The 20,296-nt window shown below is 38.4% G+C and overlaps 1 protein-coding gene across 12 annotated transcripts in view; it reads left to right on the top strand.

The window, feature by feature from the left end:
- The window catches only part of BCAS3 (BCAS3 microtubule associated cell migration factor), a 654,611-nt gene that overhangs the window by 91,409 nt on the left and 542,906 nt on the right, over positions 1-20,296 (top strand). For all 12 annotated transcript variants that reach the window (XM_060203882.1, XM_060203884.1, XM_060203878.1 and 9 more), the window contains exon 7: positions 3,372-3,444. In XM_060203882.1, coding sequence (XP_060059865.1) covers positions 3,372-3,444 — 73 coding nt within the window. The remainder of the gene's footprint in view (positions 1-3,371; positions 3,445-20,296) is intronic.

Genomic DNA, 20,296 nt, shown 5'->3' with positions numbered 1-20,296 from the left:
CTCTACTGCTTTCTGGAGTTCATCTATTTTGTTGCCCTGCTCTGATACTGTTTTAGCTTGTTCAGCTAGTTGCATTCTTAGCTCAGCGATTTCAGCTTTCAGGTCTCTAATAACCATGAGATAATTAGAATTTTCTTCCATATTCTCATTTGTTGTTCCTGCATTTCTGATTACAATTTTTTCAAATTCTTTACTCACTCCTGTGATTATTTACTTAGCTAATGTTTGGATGTTGAACTCGTTGTTTTGTGCTTCACCCTCTGGAGGACTTTTAGCTGGACTCTTGTCCTGGTTCGAGTCTCCAATATTTTTTCTTTTTGTTTTAACCATTTTATATATTATGTTATGAGTTTCCTTTATCAGTACTTTTCATATTGTTGATCACTATTGCCTGGATTGACTTATGTCTAAGTAATTTAATTAAAGGGTTTACTGTGGTGGAAGTTAACAGTTATTTCAATCCCTGAGTTGGAGCTCAGTGGTGTAAAAGCCTCTTTTCTTTTCTTCCCTGTAGGCTATGGGAGCCTGAGGGCTTTTAAACTATCAATAGGTGTCTTAGCTTAATCACTGACTCCTGACCAAGAGATAAAGCAGGGTGTGGCAGAGATAATCCAGTGGTTATGCAAAGAGACTTTCACAGCCCCTCAGCTATGCCACAGAGGTATAGGTCTTCTCCTGAGTTTCCCGGTTAGATCTCTGTCCCCTGGTGTCCCTCCCTGTTGCTGCTCCAGATTCTGAGGGTAGTAGCAATGGAGACACAGAGTTGCACTTGGTGAGTCTCTGGGGAGTCCTTTCCTCCCTTCAGCTGTCCCCTTGTTGTGGAGCAGACTGGAGGTGTTGTCTCCACTGATAAACTGTTGAACTGTTAGCAGTCACTTAATCTCTCCTTAGGCCCCTCTCTCCTCTCTGTCACTAGCCACGCATGTTTGTACTCACAGGTGATTTACTGGGTTCCTGTGGTCATTCTAGTCCTGTCTTGTTTCGGTCTGGGTGGTCTTCTTTGGTATTCCTAGTTGATCGAGGAGAGGAGAGGAGAGGAGGGGAGGGGAGGGGAGGGGAGGGGAGGGGAGGGGAGGGGAGGGGAGGGGAGAGGAGAGGAGAGGAGAGAAAGCGATCTGCTGCTTGTAGCTCCGCCTCTGGAAATCCAATGCTATGATTTCTTATGTTATCCTAAAGAATTGAAACCTTGATAAAAGAGTGTTGAGGTGCTCCTGAGTAAGCATACATATTACATTGCACAAGGACTCGGGCTCAAGCCAAGTGGTGAAGCAGGGCTGCAGGTGTCTCTGTTTCTCTCCCTCTCTACCTCCCCCTTCTCTGTCAATTTCTGGTTGTCTCCATCAAATAAATAAATAATGATAATTAAAAAAAGAATAAAATTGTTGACATTCCCTGGATACTTCTCTCAAATATCTTATTTCTCTCCTGAATTGATAAAAGGTATATTGCTATCGTAAAATTGGTGTCTAGCTTTTCGTTACTATTTTGTACTTATTATAACAAGTACTTCTATGTCTATTGATCTGCCAGTCTATAAACACCTGTGTGTGTGCATGTGGGTACAAATATATTTTATTGCTTGCTGTCTCTCTCAGAATTTTAAATTTTGGTTAAAATTACACAATATAAAGTTCACCTTTTTAACGAAGTTTTTGTTTTGTTTGTTTTTGTTGTTCTCGCCACTCCAGGTTGACTTTTCCAGATATGGGTGGTGGTGGGGGGGGGGGAGGGGGTGGTCTTTGGGGAAAGGGAGAAGTGAGGGTAGGAGGAGTGAGAGGGAACAAGTATGAGGGCGTAGGAGAGACACTGCAGTACCATATTACTCCTGTATAGTGGACTGGGGATTCCAACCTGGGTCTCATACACCCTCTGGAAAGTGAACTTTCTCTCTGGCTTCGTCTTTACGAATTTTCCAGGTATAGTTTTTTATCCAGTAATAGTTGAAGTCACTTGTTATTTCCTATATTAGGACTTCCTGCATAGGATTGACTAGAAGCAGTTATGTTGAGCAATCTTGTGTTGTTACTGATTTTGATAGGAATGTTGTGAGATATTATTTATGCTATCAATTATAGATATTTTATGGATAGTTATTACAAGAAAATTTACTTTTGTTATTAAAAGTGGGCATGATATTTAGCTGAGTACTTTTATCTGCTGAAATATTAATGTGATAAACTACACTAACAGAATCTTTTATTTTTTATTTTTTTAACAGAATCTTTAATATGAAATGATTAGTATTGTTTATTATTACTAGTATTATTTTTACTATTTTATTTTTCTATTGTCACTGTCACTTGGGTAATTGGTTATGAAACCAACCTACCTTCCTTTCTTCCTTTCTTCCTTTTTTTCTTTCCCTCCCTCCCTCCCTCCCTTCCTTCCTTCCTTCCTTCCTTCCTTCCTTCCTTCCTTCCTTCCTTTTTGCCACCAGGGTTATTGCTGGGGCTTAGTGCCTGCACTAAGAATCCACTGCTCCTAGAGGCAATTTTTTTCCCCTTTGGTTGCCTTTATTCGTTGTTATTGTTGATATTGCTCCTGTTATTGTTGGATAGGACAGAGAGAAATGGAGAGAGGAGAAGATAGAGAGGGGAAGAGAAGGATAGACACCTGTAGACCTGCTTCACCGCCTGTGAAGCGACTCCCCTGCAGGTGGGGAGCCGGGGGCTAGAAACGGGATCCTTACATTGGTCCTTGTGTTTTACGCCATGTGTGTTTAACTCTCTGCGCTACCGCCTGGCCCCCAACCTTTAGTTTCTTTTCCTAATATATTGTTACTTAGTTTACCATATTTTTTTAAAAAAGTATTTTTTTATAGTTTTCCTGTCCTGACCTGCATTAATTTAGTGTTGATATCAAGAGTATATTATTCTTAGGCAGTTAGATGGTGGAGTTGGAAGTGGAATTCTCAGGGAGGATATATGTAAGATTGACTTTGGTGCCATTTGGATAAATTGGTCAAATTGGTTTTTATTGGTTGGTATTTTATTATTACTAAAAGATAAAGAAACTTGAAAAATAAAAACATAGAATCATTATTGCTACAGAAAATTTCATAAGTAGTGATTGGGGCTTGGCTGGCACAGCCTAAGGTGGCTGTAGCTCTTACACGTGTGACACTTTGGTACCATGTTTCTCTCTTTCTCAAAGTAAATAAAAGCAGCAAATAAGTATAGTGTTTCAATTTAAAATTGTTAGAGGTAAATTTATATTCTTTCTGTTTCTGCCTCCAGGTGCATAACTTACTTCAGTCACGCTTTACTTTGTCTCCAACTATACGTATTTTGATAGCTTGCAAAATAATGCTAGATGAATAAGAATGCTTATGAAAATTTTGTTTTACATATTTATTTTACTTTCCTTATCAGGTGCTCAAAAGTGTGACAACTTTGCAGAAAAAAGACCTCTTCTTGGTATTTGTAAGAGCACTGGATCTTCTGGGTAAGGAATATTTAAAAATTCTTTATTTTTAATCTTTAAAAGGTTATATATTATATATTTTTTCTTTTATTTTTTTATTTAAGAAAGGATAAATTAACAAAACCATGGGGTAGGAGGGGTACAACTCCACACAATTCCCACCACCCAATCTCCATATCCCACCCCCTCCCCTGATAGTTTTCCCACTCTCTATCCCTCTGGGAGCATGGACCCAGGGTCATTGTGAGTTGTAGAAGGTGGAAGGTCTGGCTTCTGTAATTGCTTCCCCAAGGTTATATTTTTTTATATTGTTTTTCTAGAGGAGAAACTCAGATGTCTTAAAGTCTTTGTTGCCAGCGCTAGAAATACAGCTTACTTGCGTAGTGTACTGCTTTGCCATGTGTGTGGCTCAGTCTTAAGCCTGGCTTCCACTGCATTGGAAGCTTTGGTGCTATGTATTTCTCTCTATCTCCATCTCCCTCTCTGTCTCAAAAAGACAGTCTGGATTGGTGAAACTCTGGTGATGACAAAAATAATAATAATAAATTACCCAAAATAGTCTGTTTCCACAGGACTATGTTCTTGGGGTGTGTGTGTGTGGGGGGGAGAGTAGGGAAGGAAGGAAAGATTTAGGGTATTCTGTGATGAAGACCTTGTTATTTCTCAACTCACTGTTTTCTCAAATGCAGAGTAATAGGTGGCAAAAGAAAGCCCACAGCAGATCAGAATTTAATCTTGAAGTAAAGATTATCAATAAGAAGTTTAGGTTTTATTTTATTTTTACCAGACCACTGCTCAGCTCTGGCTTATGGTGGTGAGGGGGATTGAACCTGGGACTTTGGAGCCTCACGTGTGAGAGTCTCTTTGCATAACCATTATGCTATTTACCCTCACCCCAAGGTTTTATCTTTTGTTTATTTTTAAAATCAGTTTTTTGAAAAATATTTATTTCCTTTTTGTTGCTCTTGTTTTTATTGTTGTAGTTATTATTGTTGTTATTGATGTCGTCATTGTTGAATAGGACAGAGAGAAATGGAGAGAGGAGGGGAAGACAGAGGGAGAGAAAGATAGACACCTGCAGACCTGCTTTCACTGCCTGTGAAGCGACTCCCCCCTGGAGGGTGGGGAGGGGGGCGCTTGAACCGGGATCCTTACACCGGTCCTTGCGCTTTGCTACACATGCACTTAACCTGCTGTGCTACCGCCTGACTCCCTTGTTTTTGTTTTTAACCTACCTGTTTTTATGATGACCCTCTACAGCAGATTAGAAATTACTGTTAGGGGGAGTTGGGAGGTAGTGCAGCGGGTTGAGCGCACGTGGTGCAAAGCGCAAGGACCGGCATAAGGATCCCTGTTTGTGTCCCCGGCTCCCCGTCTGTAGGGGAGTCGCTTCACAGGCGGTGAAGCAGGTCTCCAGGTGTCTGTCTTTCTTTCCGCCTCTCTGTCTTTCCCTCTTCTCTCCATTTCTTTCTGTCCTATCCAACCACAACGACATCAATAACTACAAAAATAAAACAGGGGCAACAAAAGGGAATAAATATTTAAAAAATTAAACAAAAAAAAAGAAAGAAATTACTGTTAGGTAATAATAATAAACAGCGTCAATAATACTTGTTGATATTGTAGGATGTATTTGACACTCTTCAAAGACCTTGTATGGGTTTTCCCTTTTGTTCTTTTTCACAATAATGCGAATTAGATATCAGTTTTTTTCTTATTTTGTAGTTTAGAAAAACATAGGAACTGAACTTACAGTAGCACTTTAGATTCTAAGCAGAATACTCTATTTCATGTTGATTGAGTTTGTGACATCAAGAGAACTGTGAACTACAATGATCAATTGTTAATTTGCATGATTACTATTTCTCTAAGTCAGGTGTTTACTTTCTCCATATGACAAATGAAAGTAATATTCTCAAAAATTTATAATGATTTCAGTATCAGGCTTATAGTGATCTTTTGCAGTCTAATTCCAGTTCAGAATTTTGTTCAGTTATTGGTACAATCACCTGCACAGAAAATGCAATTAAAAGTCTCTAGTAGGCGGGTAGGGCTAGTGAATTGATTAATCTATGATCTTAGTATAATCTATGATATTATTTTAGCTTTGAGTTTCCTTAATGATCTCAAGATATTTATTGTCTTTTAAGTTAGTGAAGTTCAGATGCCTCCCATGTAAGAAATTTCTCTTGAATCATTAGAGCCCTGTGGTTAAACTACATAGACTACAGTCAACTTCCAGAAACTAGATTTTAAAACAAGAAGTAAGGAAATACTGGGGAGGTAGCATAATGATTACGCAAAAAAGACTCTCATGCCTGAGGCATCAAAGATCCTAGGTTCATCTGACTCACTATAAGCCAGAGCTGAGCATTGATGTGAGTTAAAAAAATAAAGAAGAGTACAATTGGGGGCTGGGTGGTGGTGCACCTGGCTAAGTGCACATAGCATGAAGTACAAGGACTAGTGCAAGGATCTGGGTTTGAGCCCCTGGGATCTCCACCTTTTAGGGTGGGAGGGATCGCTTCACAAGTGGTGAAACAGGTCTGCAGGTGTCTCTCTGTCTCCCTCTCTACTGCCCCCTCCTCTCACAATTTCCCTCTGTCCTATCCAATAAAATGGGGAAAAGAGTAAAACTTCACAGAAACACTTATTCATTGTACTTTGTAGAGCAAAACAGATTCTCAGAGTTGTTAAACAATATTATACAAAACATCTAGCATTCAACCCAAAATTGAGACACATGCCAAGAACTAAGGTGTGGCATATTGAGAAAAAAGGCTGGCAATCTAAACTGTTCCTGACTGTTTCTGGATGTTAAATTTTATGAACAAAGGTTTAAAAGCAGATGTAGGCAATGCTCTATAGATAAATGAGCATGTCTCAGGAACTAAAAATATTTTAAGTATTAAGTATGAGGGACCATGAGATAACAAAACCATGAGAGAAATTTAATCTAGCTCTGGCACCACATGAGAGCACCATAGAAGACAGCTGGGTTGTGGCTTCTTCTCTCTCGCTTCTCTCTCTCTTAGACTAGACCAGTGGAGTCCTGGTGATGACAAATAAAATAAAACAATAAAACAAAACACAGGTGATGTCATGGCTGAAAAAGTAGCTCAGTGGTAGTAGAACCCTTCCCATGTCAGCATATAAATAATGAAAGCGCCAGTCTTAATGGTATTTGGCATAGAATTTAGTGACAAGTATTGTAGTATTACTCTAACAGAAAGTATCTGTAGTGATAGTTGTGTTTAATGGATCCAATTTTAATTTCCTATTTTCAGTTAGCCTAAAAAGTTGGTACTCCTATTATTTATCAAGCCTCCTGAATTTTTGGACAGAAATAGAGACTGAAGGTGAGAACAAAGAGTCACCAAAATAATCTTGATATAAATTAATAGCTCTGTAGACTAAACTTGTAAATGATTCTCAGTCCCAATGTCCTTATTTATTTATTTACTTATTTATTTTTGGCAGAGCACTGCTCAGCTCTCGTTTATGGTGGTGCTAGGGATTGAACCTGCGACTTCGGAGCCTCACATATAATTTTTTTTTTTTTTTTGGTATTTTATTTATTTTTGGCAGAGCACTGCTCAGCTCTCGTTTATAGTGGTGCTGGGGAATGAACCTGTGACTTTGGAGCCTCATACATAAAAGGTTTTTTTTTTGTCTCTAGGCTTATTGCTGGTGCTTGGTGCCTGCACTACAAATCCAGTGCTCCTGTGATCATTATTTTTATTTATATTTTTTGGATAGGACAGAGAGAAATTGTGAGAAAAGGGGAAAATAGAAAGGGAGAGAGAAAGATAGAAACCTCCAGACTTCCTTCACTGCTTGTGAAGTGACCCCTCTGCAGGAGGGGAGCCAGAGGCTTGAATAGGGATCCTTGCATGGGTCTTTACACTTCATATTTTTGCCTGGCCCCCTCAGGTTTTACTTTTGTACAACCACATTTTTAGTTTTTGTGAGGATTAAGTTAAGATACTGTTTTCAAATATTTAGTACATTGTAACATTCACATTAAGTGGACCTCATCATGTTTGTGTCAGGAAAGTCAGAAGAGTAGGCAGAAAACATTCTGTAAGGAATTTGTTTTTATTCACATACAGCAACATTATATGCAATATTTTTGAAAGCTTTGCCTATTTGACTTTTGGAAAAATGTGGCTGTGCTCAAATTAACCAGTGCTTGTGTTGCAGGTTTGTCAGACCACTTATCCTAACCCAGTATTTATGTAGTAATATATCTGATGAATATGCTTTCATTGGAAAATGTTAATTTGTTTATATTCCCCAAAGAAGCTCATGTTATATTTATCTATTTATATCTTTATTGAGGTATAATTGAAACATGATAAGCTGCATATATAGTTGAAGTGTACAGTATGATAAATTTTGACATAGTGTATATACCATGAAACCATCACTCCAATCAAGATAATGAGCATATCCATCACCCACAATAGTTTTCTCATGCCCCTTTGTAATGCATCTAGTCCCTCCCAGTCTTCAGTAGAAGCACATTTCTGTGTAGTGAGTTTCCTTCAATAGTAGTGAAACTTTTTTGTGTGTGTGGGGAAGTGTGGGGAGATTCCTTGCTTCCATTTATTTAAGATGATTCTTTTTTGGTATATATAGTTAAAAGACAAGAACTTTGAATTCAAATTATTTTTTCTTTAAAGGCTTTTTAATTTTTTTAAAATGTAAAGCTTCCCATCTAGAACAAGTTCACAAAGCTACCAAAAGTCTTGGAATTTCTCTGTGTAATCTTTTCAAAACAACAGTTTTTTTTTTTTTTTTTTTTCCCCAGCCACCAAAAGGATGCAGTCTTGACATATAAATAGAAAACAGATTGAGTTTTTGGCTGATATAGCTATACTGGTTTAAATGTTGGTTCAGTCAACTTCAGGCTTAGATTACAAGATTTGCAAATTAAAGGAAAACCAAAAAGGAAAGAGCATCTGCATAGATTCTGATTTTGTGGAATTCCACACAGGCACGCTTTACTTCTAGTGGAAGAAAGTGTGTGCACAGTGACTAAGCCTTAAAAGAAAAATGGCTTCCCAGAGCAGTGGATTTTGTAAAGATCAAGTTGATGATGGAAATCAAGTGATTCTCTACAGAGAAATGGCTCTAATAGTAGAGTGTTGGACATGCATACCGGGTATTCCGTTTGGTCCTTGGCACCTGAATTTCAGTAGTTGTGTCACTTGATGGATTTCTTGAACTTATTGGGATTTTGGAAAGGATTAACAAACGCTTTCTCCCTGCACCCGCCCCCTTCCTTCTTTCACCAAAGCACTGGTCAGCTCTGACTTGTGTGCCTGCGTGCGCACTCCTAGCCTCCCTTTAGCGGGGTGGGAGAATGGGGTGGGGGTGGGAGGTCTATTAAACCTGGGACCTCAGAGCCTTAGGCATGAAAGTCCTGTGTGTAACCATTATGCCATCTCCCCTTTCCATTAGCTAACCTTTGTCAACTCTAAGATTTAAGTATGTTTTAATCAAAGATTATGTTGTAAAATTGAGAGTACATTACTATAAACATGAGTGAAATGTAATGAATCATTCCTAGCTACTGGGTAAGTTGTAGTGTGTATGGTAAGTATTTATATTTATTTATTTTTGGAAAAGCGAGGGATTCGCCAAGGATCAAACCCAGTGCTATATATATAGATATAGATATATATCATATGCTCAACCACTGCACTACATTCCTAGTCTCAGTGTGAGTATCATTTAAACTTACCACTTAGGTAGCAATCTCAAAGAAAGTTGTCTTTGTTTTTTGTTGTCACTAGGGCTTCACTATTCTGTGTTTATTTATTTTTCAGATGAAAGAGACAGATATAGGGGGAGGGAGAGGGAGAGAGAGAGGGAGGGGGGAGAGGGAGGGAGGGAGGGAGAGAGAGAGAGAGAGAGGGAGAGAGAGAGAGGGAGAGAGAGAGAGAGAGAGAGAGAGAGGGACCAAAACAGAACTACAGCACCAAAGTTTCCTCCAGTGTGATGAAGGGTAGGCTTAAACCTGGGTATTTCTGATGGCAAAGCAGGTACACTGTCTAGGTAAGTTATTTTGTCAATATCAAAGAAACTTTATTTTAATAGTTTTGTTTGTGGGTACCTTCTATGTTTTGACTGTGCTTTACAGTTTCTGGGAATTCTGTTGTAACTCTTGTGTAACTCTTGTGCTATTCATGACCCCAAGGCAACAAGGGTGTGTGCACATTTGCGTGTGTGTGTGTGTGTGTGTGTGTGTGTGTGTGTTTGTGTTTGTGTATGTGTGTTAAGATAAAGAGGGAGTGAGGGAGAGGGAGAGAGAACCAGTCTCCAAGACCTTAGCACTGAGCTGTGGGGATATCTCTTGAATCTGGGATTAGTGCCTGCCTAATGAATCCAACTGCTCCCACAAACCATCTTCCTTCCTTCCTTCCTTCCTTCCTTCCTTCCTTCCTTCCTTCCTTCCTTCCTTCCTCCCTCCCTCCCTCCCTCCCTCCCTCCCTCCCTCCCTCCCTTCCTTCCTTCCTTCTCTTCCCTCCCTCCCTCCCTCTCTCTCTTTCTTTCTTTCTTTCTTTCTTTCTTTCTTTCTCTTTTCATATTTTAATTTATAGGACAGAGAGAAGTTGAGAGTGGACAGAAAGCTAGAAAGGGAGAGAGATACACCTGTAGCACTTGCTTCAGTGTTCATGAGGCTTCCCATCTTCAGGTGGGGAAGGAGAGTGAATTTTAAATAAAGAGTATAGGAAGGAGGTGACTTTGATGCCAGGGACTAAACTCAGGACCTCATGTTTACACATCTAAAGATTTATCCACTGTTTCACCATCTGGGGCACGTGTTAGTTGTTTTGATATGCTCTATAGCACCTCCCCATGTCTCTTTGCTGTTTGTGCTACATGTTTATTTATATTTAAAATTTTTGTTTTATTAGTGGTTTAATATTGATTTATGATATTATAAGATAACCGGGGTCTAATTCCACACTGTTCATACCACCAGAGTTCTGTGTACCCATTCTTTCCATTAGAAACTGATGTGCTACATGTTTTTAGTTACTGATTTGGAGTCCTGTCAGTGTGATCCTTCTAGATTAGACTTTTATGGTCAGTGTCTTTTATATTCTGTTTAACTCAACAGAATGGAATCTGGTGGAATGACTATCAACATAGAGGTTTAATAGTAACCAAGACAGTTTTTAAAAAATATTTATTTATTTATTTATTTTCCCTTTTGTTGCCCTTGTTGTATTGTTATAGTTATTACTGATGTCATCTTTGTTGGATAGGACAGAGAGAAATGAAGAGAGGATGGGAAGACAGAGGGGGGGAGAGAAAGATAGACACCTGCAGACCTGCTTCATTGCTTGTAAAGTGACTCCCCTGCAGGTGGGGAGCCTGAGGCTCGAACTGGGATCCTTAACGCCGGTCCTTGTACTTTGTGCCACATGTGCTTAACCCGATGCACTGCTGCCCGACTCCCACCAAGACAGTTTTTTTCCCCTTCTTTTTTCTTTTTATTAGTGATTGAATAATGATTGACAAGATTGTGGAATAAAAGGGGTATAATTCCATAGAGTTTTCACCACCTGAGTTCTGTATCCCGTCCCCTCCATTGGAAGCTTTCCTATTTATCCCTCTCGGAGTATGGACCCAGGGTCATTATGGGGTGCAGAAGGTAGAAAGTCTGACTTCTGTAATTGCTTCTCTACTTCTCTGCTAGACATGGGTGTTGACAGGTCCATCCATACCCTCAGCCTGTTTTTATCTTTCCCTAGTGGGATAGGGCTCTGGGGAAGTGGGAGTTCCAATGTAAAAAAACTAAGGGGGGTAGATTTTCAGTTCCACTGTTGTGTTGTGGGGTAAGAACACAGACCTTTGGTGGTGGGAATGGTGTTAATAAAGTCTTTTTTTTTTTTTTGCCTCAAGGGTTATTGTTGCAGCTGGGTGCCTGCACTATGAATCCCCTCCTCCTGGAGGCCATTTTTACCATTTTGTTGCCCGTGTTGTTGTCATTATTATTACTGTTGTCATTGCTGTTATTGGATAGAACAGAGAGAAATTGAGGGAAGGGGGAGACAGAGAGGGGGAGAGAAAGACAGATACCTGCAGACCTGCTTCACTGCCAGTGAGATGACTCCCCTGCAGGTGGGGAGCTGTGGGCTCGAACTCGGATCTTTACGTCAGAACGTACAGTCTTATAAATTACTATTTGGTGGTAGGGTGGTAGCAAGCAGGTTAAGCACACATGGCATGAAGTGCAAGGACCAGTGCAAGGATCCCGGTCGGAGCTCCGAGCAGTGAAGCTCTGTCTTCCATACCTCTCTGTCTTCCATACCTCTCTTGATTTCTCTCTGTCCTATCCATCATCAATGTCAACAATAATAGTAATAACAACAACAATGATAAACAATGAGGGCAACAAAAGGAAAAAAATAGCCTCTAGGATCAGTGGATTCATAGTGCAGGCTCCAAGCCGCAATGATAACCCTGGAGGCAATAAATAAACAAATAAATAAATAAATAAATAAATACCATTTAATCAATATGAGAGGGGAAAATAGGATGTTTCAGCTTCTTAATGCATAGACTTCAATTCTAAGTATATATTCCTTTCAGTCTAAGCACTTAAAGTTTCAAATTAGTGAACTGATTTAATTTTGATACTGGGCTTAAACTGTTAATGCATTTCTAATAATAAGTTTTTCTGAAATATTAAATCACCTATAATCTTAGGCCAAGACAGTTTATGGGAACAAAGTTGATGGGGTTACTTTATTAGAAGCAAATGTAAATATGCATTCATTGGCATTAAAAGAGACAATTTGACAAGTGGAACATATATATTGAGTCCACAAACAGATTCACATATTTTTAATAATAATGGTATTATACTACAAAGAGAAATAATGTGTAGCCCTGGGCCATTTCATTATTCATATGGAAAACTTGTTCTCTATCTCTTATTATGCAAAAATCAAATGAAGATTTATTGTGGACCTAAGTATGAGAGAGGGAAAAAATACAACCCAATATTTTGAAGATAAAGAAGCAAATATGTCTGTTACTTTAAGGGGGAAATCTTTTCTAAATGAAAAAAAATTCTTTTGAGTTTCGGTATTACATGGTGATAATAGATTATTTCATTTAATGATATTATTACTTACATTTGATATTCTGTTATGTAAATACAAGGCTTTATTCAATGAACATTTATTTAATGCCAGTATGTGAGAGTACCATGCAGTTAGAACAATGTGGTAAATTTGTATCATTTCCTGTATTGATGATACATGGGTTCTACAAACTGTCTTTAAAAATTAATCAGGGTGAAGCTTAGACTGGCTGTGTTTTACTACAGCACTGTCAGAGACTAAATAGGAGAGGCACAATGGGGTTGAGAAGGTGTAGGGGGACTCAGTGCGGGATGGTGGTTGGTGTGATATACAGGCAGTAATTATGGGGTGATAAAGAAATATACTCAACAACAGTGGTCTTATAAACCATAGTTTTCCCTAACCAAGTGATTAAAAATTTGGCTTTGCAATACTGAGTTTGCTTTTTATTTATTTGTAGGCATTTAAACATCCAGTTGTTGCTTACATTCTCTTTCTAGCATTCCAGTTATTGATCACTTACATTTTTCAAGAAATTTACTTTCATTTTGAATTAGATTCTCAGATGAGAGTGGCACACAGAGAAATTATAGCATCACTCCAGGGCACCTGGAGTCAGCAGTCAAACTGGGAGCCCCAGGCATACAAGTTCTGTGCTGTGTCAGCTAAGTTATTTATCTGGGCACGTAGACACTTTTAATAGGTTATTTTGTTTGTCAGGTTTTTTAAAATTTATTTTTTATTTAAGAAAGGACAAATTAACAAAACCATAGGATAGGAGGGGTACAACTCCACACAATTCTCACCACCCAATCTCCATATCCCATCCCCTCCCCTGATAGCTTTCCCATTCTCTATCTCTCTGGGAGCATGGACCCAGGGTCAATGTGGGTTGCAGAAGGTGGAAGGTCTGGCTTCTGTAATTGCTTCCCGGCTGAACATGGGCATTGACTGGTCGGTCCATATTCTCAGTCTGCCTCTCTCTTTCCCTAGTAGGGTGGGTCTCTGGGGAAGCAGAGCTCCAGGACACATTGGTGGGGTCTTCAGTCCAGGGAAGCCTGGCCGGCATCCTGGTGGCATCTGGAACCTGGTGGCTGAAGAGAGAGTTAACATACAAAGCCAAACAAATTGTTGAGCAATCATGGACCGAAAGGTTGGAATAGTGGAGAGGAAGTGTTGGCCCCAGTGCAAACTCAAGTGTACTTCTGCTTTCAGGTATATATTTTGCAGTAGTTTATGGATACGTGTGAACATATGCACTCTCTCACAGAACCTGGTCTATGTCTAGATTTTGGGACTTTGTTAGAAAGTGAACCACCTGGGATGGAATTAGAGAATACTAGGATAGGGCCCACTTTCCCGCATGCCTCTCCCAATCCATATCAAATAATACTGCATCTGCTGATCGCAACCTAATCAACGCAGCGATTGCCACCTCAATATGCTTTAGCTCAGACTGTGTCCAGAGACTTCAGGTGTGGAATGACAACCCTTCAGCTTCATTACTCGGGTGAGACCTTTCCTTTCATAGTATTCTCTAATTCCATCCCAGGTGGTTTGTCAATTTTTTAATGAGAGAGTGAATGTGTGCGTGAGAGAGAGGGGCTTGTGCAAGTGCAAAGTACTGTCCCATTAATCATGGACTTCTACTCGCCTTGCATTTGTTCTCAGGTGCTTTATTGCTGAGACCACCCCCCCAGCCCACCTTCATTTCTTTGTTTACATTTCTAAATAAAGAAATAGCATTCCTTTGTTTTAGAAATGTAAATGAAGTTGTCTTTTACAGAATATGATATTGGACAAGTTTAGTTGGAAAACTTTCTTGAATGATATTAGAAATCCTTGTTGCCCTCCAGATCAGAGTGGAAGAATATGGCATAGGAAATATTTTAATTAAACAGTGTGACAGAAAATGGAGCATTATTTTGGTACATGCTGGATATCAGGGATTAAACTTTGGGCCCTTGGTTTTGAGTTCAACACATCATTCACTGCTTCACTTCCTGGGCCATGACATAGGCAATTCTTGATAAAGTCAAGATAAGTGAAAATAATAGGAAAAGTTTGTTGGTTGCTTCTTAGGATTATAAAATCTTGGGTTTTGCAGAATGATGCAGAAGACCCCAGAATTAAAAACAAAATCAAACAACAAACAAACAAAAAACCAAAAACCAACCTGTTTGTAAAGCTGTTAGTCCTATCTTCGGGTACAGAGGACCAGCACTTGAAGAAAATCTGTAAAGATTCAGAAAAAAAATTCCTTTTAAACTTATATTTTGCTGAATAAATTATAGAGCACTTAGCATATTTTTATGTTCATAAACATTTTATTATTGCTTTAATATTAAAGTTTCTGGCCTCTGTCAGGTAGGTTAGTCACAACCAATATAATATCCTAGAGGCAAAAACCTTTTGGTTGTAGTTTTTAAAAGTCTTTAAAATGCATTACAGCTCCATATTAACTGATTTTATCCATTGTTAATAATTTTGTTATAAGAAGTGGTTTTTCTTGGCACTGAAGTAATTTTATTGACAATATATTCAAGCAGTATTAAAAAATATGATTGTGAGAAGCTGGAATATGAATTAAAGTCTTCTGGTGTGGGTGAATGTGCCTGTGGAAAGGAGTAAAGGTAGGAATTCAGAGCAAGCACATATGTGGAATGCCCATTTAGATTTTTTTTTTTAAATCTTATAAGTGTTTAAATGTGTGAATTATTTAGTTTCTTCCATTCATTTAAATATACCTGTTTAGAAATAAAATGTAGCAATTTGTATTTCTCACTGTGGAGATAGTGAAGTATAATGCAATTCTGTGCTATGAAGTGACATTTGCTATTGTATTTTAAATTCCACTTTCTGATAATTTTTTTCATTTCTTTGAATCATTTCAGAGTATATATTCTGAATGCATCTGTTTGTCAGTTTTGTTCATGTATTTTTCTCAAACAAGGAAATAAAACACAAGCTTATGCTGACCAGAGGGCTTGATGAAACAGCTGCAGCACATAATTCTATGAGTCACTGTCAAAAGAAGCAGCAATATAGGAAAAATGATAATGCACCCCTCCTCTGTGAAAGACAAAACTGCTGCGATTGAGGCCGTTTTAAATTATTAAACACTGTAAATGCCATACGTTAATTAGAAGAGGAACAAACTCTACAAAGATAAATGTGTTTTCAATATGATTCTTAGGGAGGGTACAGTAGAAACCAGTGAATAGAGAGGAAATTTATTTCTGGCAGAACTCTAGACATGGAACTGGAGCTGAACTTTTTACCCTAATTACCTCCTGCTAATGCCTGCAGCGGTCTGGAATCAAAGTGGTGCTTCGGGCCCTGGAAATTCTCTGATGTGGCAAACGTTTGTTGTGTGAGGAGGGTTTCTTAAGAAAAAGCAGAATATTGTGACAGGATTTAAAAAAAATTTCTCAGTTACCACCCACCTCACTTGTTGCCTACAAAAATAGAGTAATTGTTTGCATCTGTGTGTGCTTTTTTTCTTTAAGAAATAACTGTTATAAATCAATGTGACATAGATCTAGTGAACTGAGGCTTGTCTGAGTTAGACTTTTTTTTTTTTAGTTTCTCTTTTAGTTTCAAATTTAGTCTCAAGTTGTAAAAAAAAATTTTCTGATAAGTGAGGATAAATATTCTGTTCACTTCTGGTCTTATGTATTCATTTCAAAACAAAGTCTATTTTTTTTTTAAATATCAAGCTGATAACTACTAAATTGCTTATAATCATGGGAATGGAACTAGAAATTTTCAGTTTCCAAGTTTAGTTCTCAGTTTCACTGGCACTAAACCTTTCAACAGAATCCTCTAAATCCCTCTGAAACTGAAAATTAATACATTCATCTGTCATAAAGTTCTTCTATTGTATACATTTTTTGAAATAGAATATAAGTCTTTATCTTGAAGTAAAGACTTTAAGACCAACCAGATTTTCATCTTTTCTTTTAAAAAAAGTGTTTCTTCATGATATAAAGAATAAAATACATTAACTGCATACTTTATATATTCTACAAATATTACAAAATTTATTTACTGTGCTTTTTACTCATGCGAACATTTGTGCTAATTTTAACTATTTAACGATTGTACACATGTGTTGCACAATTTTTGCAAATAAAAATTACATTATATTTTTAAATATTTTATTCAGTTAATTTTATTTATTGGATAGAGACAAGACATCGAAAGGGAAGGGGAAGTAGGGGCTGAGAGGAGAGATACCTGCAGCATTGTTCCACTAATTGTGAATCTTCCCCACTATAGGTGGGGACTGGGGGCTTGAACCTGGGTCCTTGTGCATAGTAACATATATGTTCAACTAGATGTACCACTACCTGGCCCCCAATTGCATTATTTTATAATGGGAATAAATTACTGGTTTTATTGTATAGATATTTATTTTTAATCTTTTATTTGGGTATTAAACAGAAACTGCTTTAATTTATATTATTATGTTTTTTAATGTGCTATCAGGGATTGAACCCAGAGGCTCATACATATAAAGAAGCATGTGCTTAGCTCTGGCTCCCCACCTGCAGGGGAGTCGCTTCATATGCGGTGAAGCAGGTCTGCAGGTGTCTCTCTTTCTCTCCACCTCTCTGTCTTCCCCTCTTCTTCATTACTGTCTGTCCTATCCAACAAAGACAACATCATCAACAGCAATAATAACTATAATAATAAAACCACAAGGGCAACAAAAGGGAAAATACATAATGAATTTTTTTTTTAAAGTAGCATGTGTTCTGCAACTGAGCTACATCTCCAACTTCTTTTTTTTTTTTTTGTGGATTCATTTTTTAAAAAAATACTTTATTTATTTATTCATGAGAAAGATAGGAGGAGAGAGAAAGAACCAGATATTACTCTGGTACATGTGCTGCTGGGGATTGAACTCAGGACCTCATGCTTGAGAGTCCACCGCTCCACTTCCCGGACCACACACATCTCCAACTTCTATAGCTTTATTTTTGTCTAATTTACTTTTGAAGCTTTATTTATTTATTTATTTATTTATTTATTTTCATGAAAGAGAAACCAGAGCACTGCTCATGGTGGGGCCAGGTATTGAACCTGGAACCTCAAAGCCTTGGGCATGAAAATTTTCTGCACAACCACTTTATTACCTCCCTGCCAGTGTGTGTGTGTGTGTGTGTGTGTATTTAGCTGGGGATGCTATACATGCATTATTTCACTGCTCCCAAGCTGCTTTTTCATTCAAATAGATAAACATGGAGAGAAGGAGAGACAGAATGGGAAAGAGCTACCTCTGCCCCATGGCACTCACTTGTGGAGCCAGGACTTGAACCTGGGCTGCAGGTGACCTACCTGGGGAGAATAGATTTAGAGTAAAAAAAAATCATTTTAGGTTGGGGGGAGAATATTACAATGGTTATGCAAAACAAACTCGCATGCCTGAGGCTCTGAGGTCCAAGGTTCAATCCCCTGCACCACCATATGCCAGAGTTAAGTAGTGTTCTGGTGGTGGTAATAATATAATAGTAGCAGTAGCGGTAGTAGTAGTGAGCCAGGTGGTGGCACACCTGGTTAAGTGCTCACATTACAGTGAGCAAGGACCCAGGTTCATGCCCCTGTTCCCTACTTGCAGGGGGAAGGCTTCATGAGTGGTGAAGCAGGGCTGCAGATGTCTCTCTGTCTTTCCTTCTCTTTAAAATTCTTTAAAAAAATTATCTTTATTTATTAGACAGCCAGAAATTGAGAGGAGATAGATAGATAGATAGAGAGAGAGAGAGAGAGATACCTGCAGCCCTGCTTCACCACTTGCAAAGCTTTCCCCCTGCAGGTGGGGGCTGGGGAAACGAACCTAGGTCCTTGCGCATTGTAATGTGCACTCAACCAGGTGCGCCACCACCTGGCCCCTCTTTCCTTCTCTGTCTCCCTCTCCACTCTCAGTTTCTCTCTGTCTCTATCCAATAATAAATAAATAAATAAATAAATAAATAAATAAATACAAAGAGAAAAAAATAATAGCATTTTATTGAGGAAATGTTGACTTACATGGATGATGTTGTCACAGGGGTACAAATTCCACATCTCTGTAAGACAGGTTTAAGCTCCTCCAGCAGATATCCTCCTATACCAAAGAGTACTGGGCCCCTAGTTCCCTAACTATCAGTCCCTAGCAGATAGTTTTAATTTTTTTAATGATTTTTAAAATTTATTTATTCTCTTTTGTTGCCCTTGTTGTCTTATTGTTGTAGTTATTATTATGTTGTAGTTGTTGGATAGGATGGAGAGAAATGGAGAGAGGAGGGGAAGACAGAGAGGGGGAGAGAAAGATAGACACCTGCAGACCTGCTTCACCGCCTGTGAAATGACTCCCCTGCAGGTGGGAAGCCGGGGCTCGAACCGGGATCCTTACGCCGGTCCATGGGCTTAACCTGATAGTTTTAATTTTTAAAGGTAGTATGTTTCGTTGATCCTGGCAATAAAGAGAATTTTTGTTCCTCAGAATATATATCTCAAATTTCCTATAGAGCTGTTACCAGGTATTCACATCTTGCTGTGGTTAAGCTGTGGTTACAACTTTCTCCTATATAACTGTAGTGTTTCACATTTTGCACAGTTTTACTTTTTATTTGCATCTGTGATTGTTGATATTATGTATATATATTTTCATATTATAGTTTTTTGAACTGTGAAGGAGGATTCTTCAAATTAATCATGTTTCAGTTTTTATTATGAATATGTTTAATTAGTGGAATTCTACCTTTCCACTTCTAATAGTTTGATTCAAAACTATGTTTATTCACATTGTATATCATTGATATATTCCATGTCTTTTGCTTTGTCATTTGATCCTCTTTGAATCCCACCTCCGCCCATTCCATCTGCCTTTACGAAAGTAGGCAAATAAGAAAAATACTTTAAAAAAAAAAAAAAAAAAGAAAAATACTTTTTCTGGGTGTTGTGCACAGGGACCTGGAAAGAAAGACACCTGCAGCCCTGCTTCACCACTTGCAAGACTTTCCCTCTGTAGGTGGAGGTCGGGGGTCCTTGCACATTGTAACATGTGCTCAACCGTGTGCCACCACCCACTCCTTACATTTATTCTTTCTAAAATATATCTTGTTTTATTCTGGTATTCCTTGATTTTGTTCATTCAGTTCACACACTTTATAGGTTTTTTACAAATATATTGACATGTATTTACTGTTATATAGCATATAAAATAGTTAATATTGAGTAATTAGTCATTGATTGTTTTGACAAATAGTACTATGTGTAGTACATACCAATTTACAAGATAGTCTCCAGAAGCTTATAGTTCTTTTTGAGTGAAAGGATTTATAACTGTGTGAACTGTACAGATGATTTCAACTGGGAAGAAAGAAAGACAGACATGCCAGGGCATTGCTCTAGCATATGTAGGCTGGGGTACTTCCTACCACCCACCTCAGGTGCCAGGGCACTCCCATGTGATACCTGGGTTTGAATTTGGCACAGAACCTGTGTCTACAGATATGCAAGTCCTGCTACTTGACCGCTGAGCGACCTGACCACCATTAGAACTTTTTCCAGTCTGTTTGGAATTGCCTTACGTTCTTTCTCTTTTGTCTCTAAACTTACCTCTACCTGACATACAAAGGAACACTTGCTTACATGTAGTGGATCTGACACCTCAACGTTTATTCAGGGGTGGTTTCTTGCAAACATATGCTCTCTCTTCAGTATCTTCAAGCTTTTGAAAAACAGCTATTTAAAGACATGATTTTCCAAAATATATGAAG

This window comes from Erinaceus europaeus, chromosome 12 (assembly GCF_950295315.1).
Source record: "Erinaceus europaeus chromosome 12, mEriEur2.1, whole genome shotgun sequence".
NCBI lineage: Eukaryota > Metazoa > Chordata > Mammalia > Eulipotyphla > Erinaceidae > Erinaceus > Erinaceus europaeus.
This window is presented reverse-complemented; position numbering and strand designations above follow the sequence as displayed.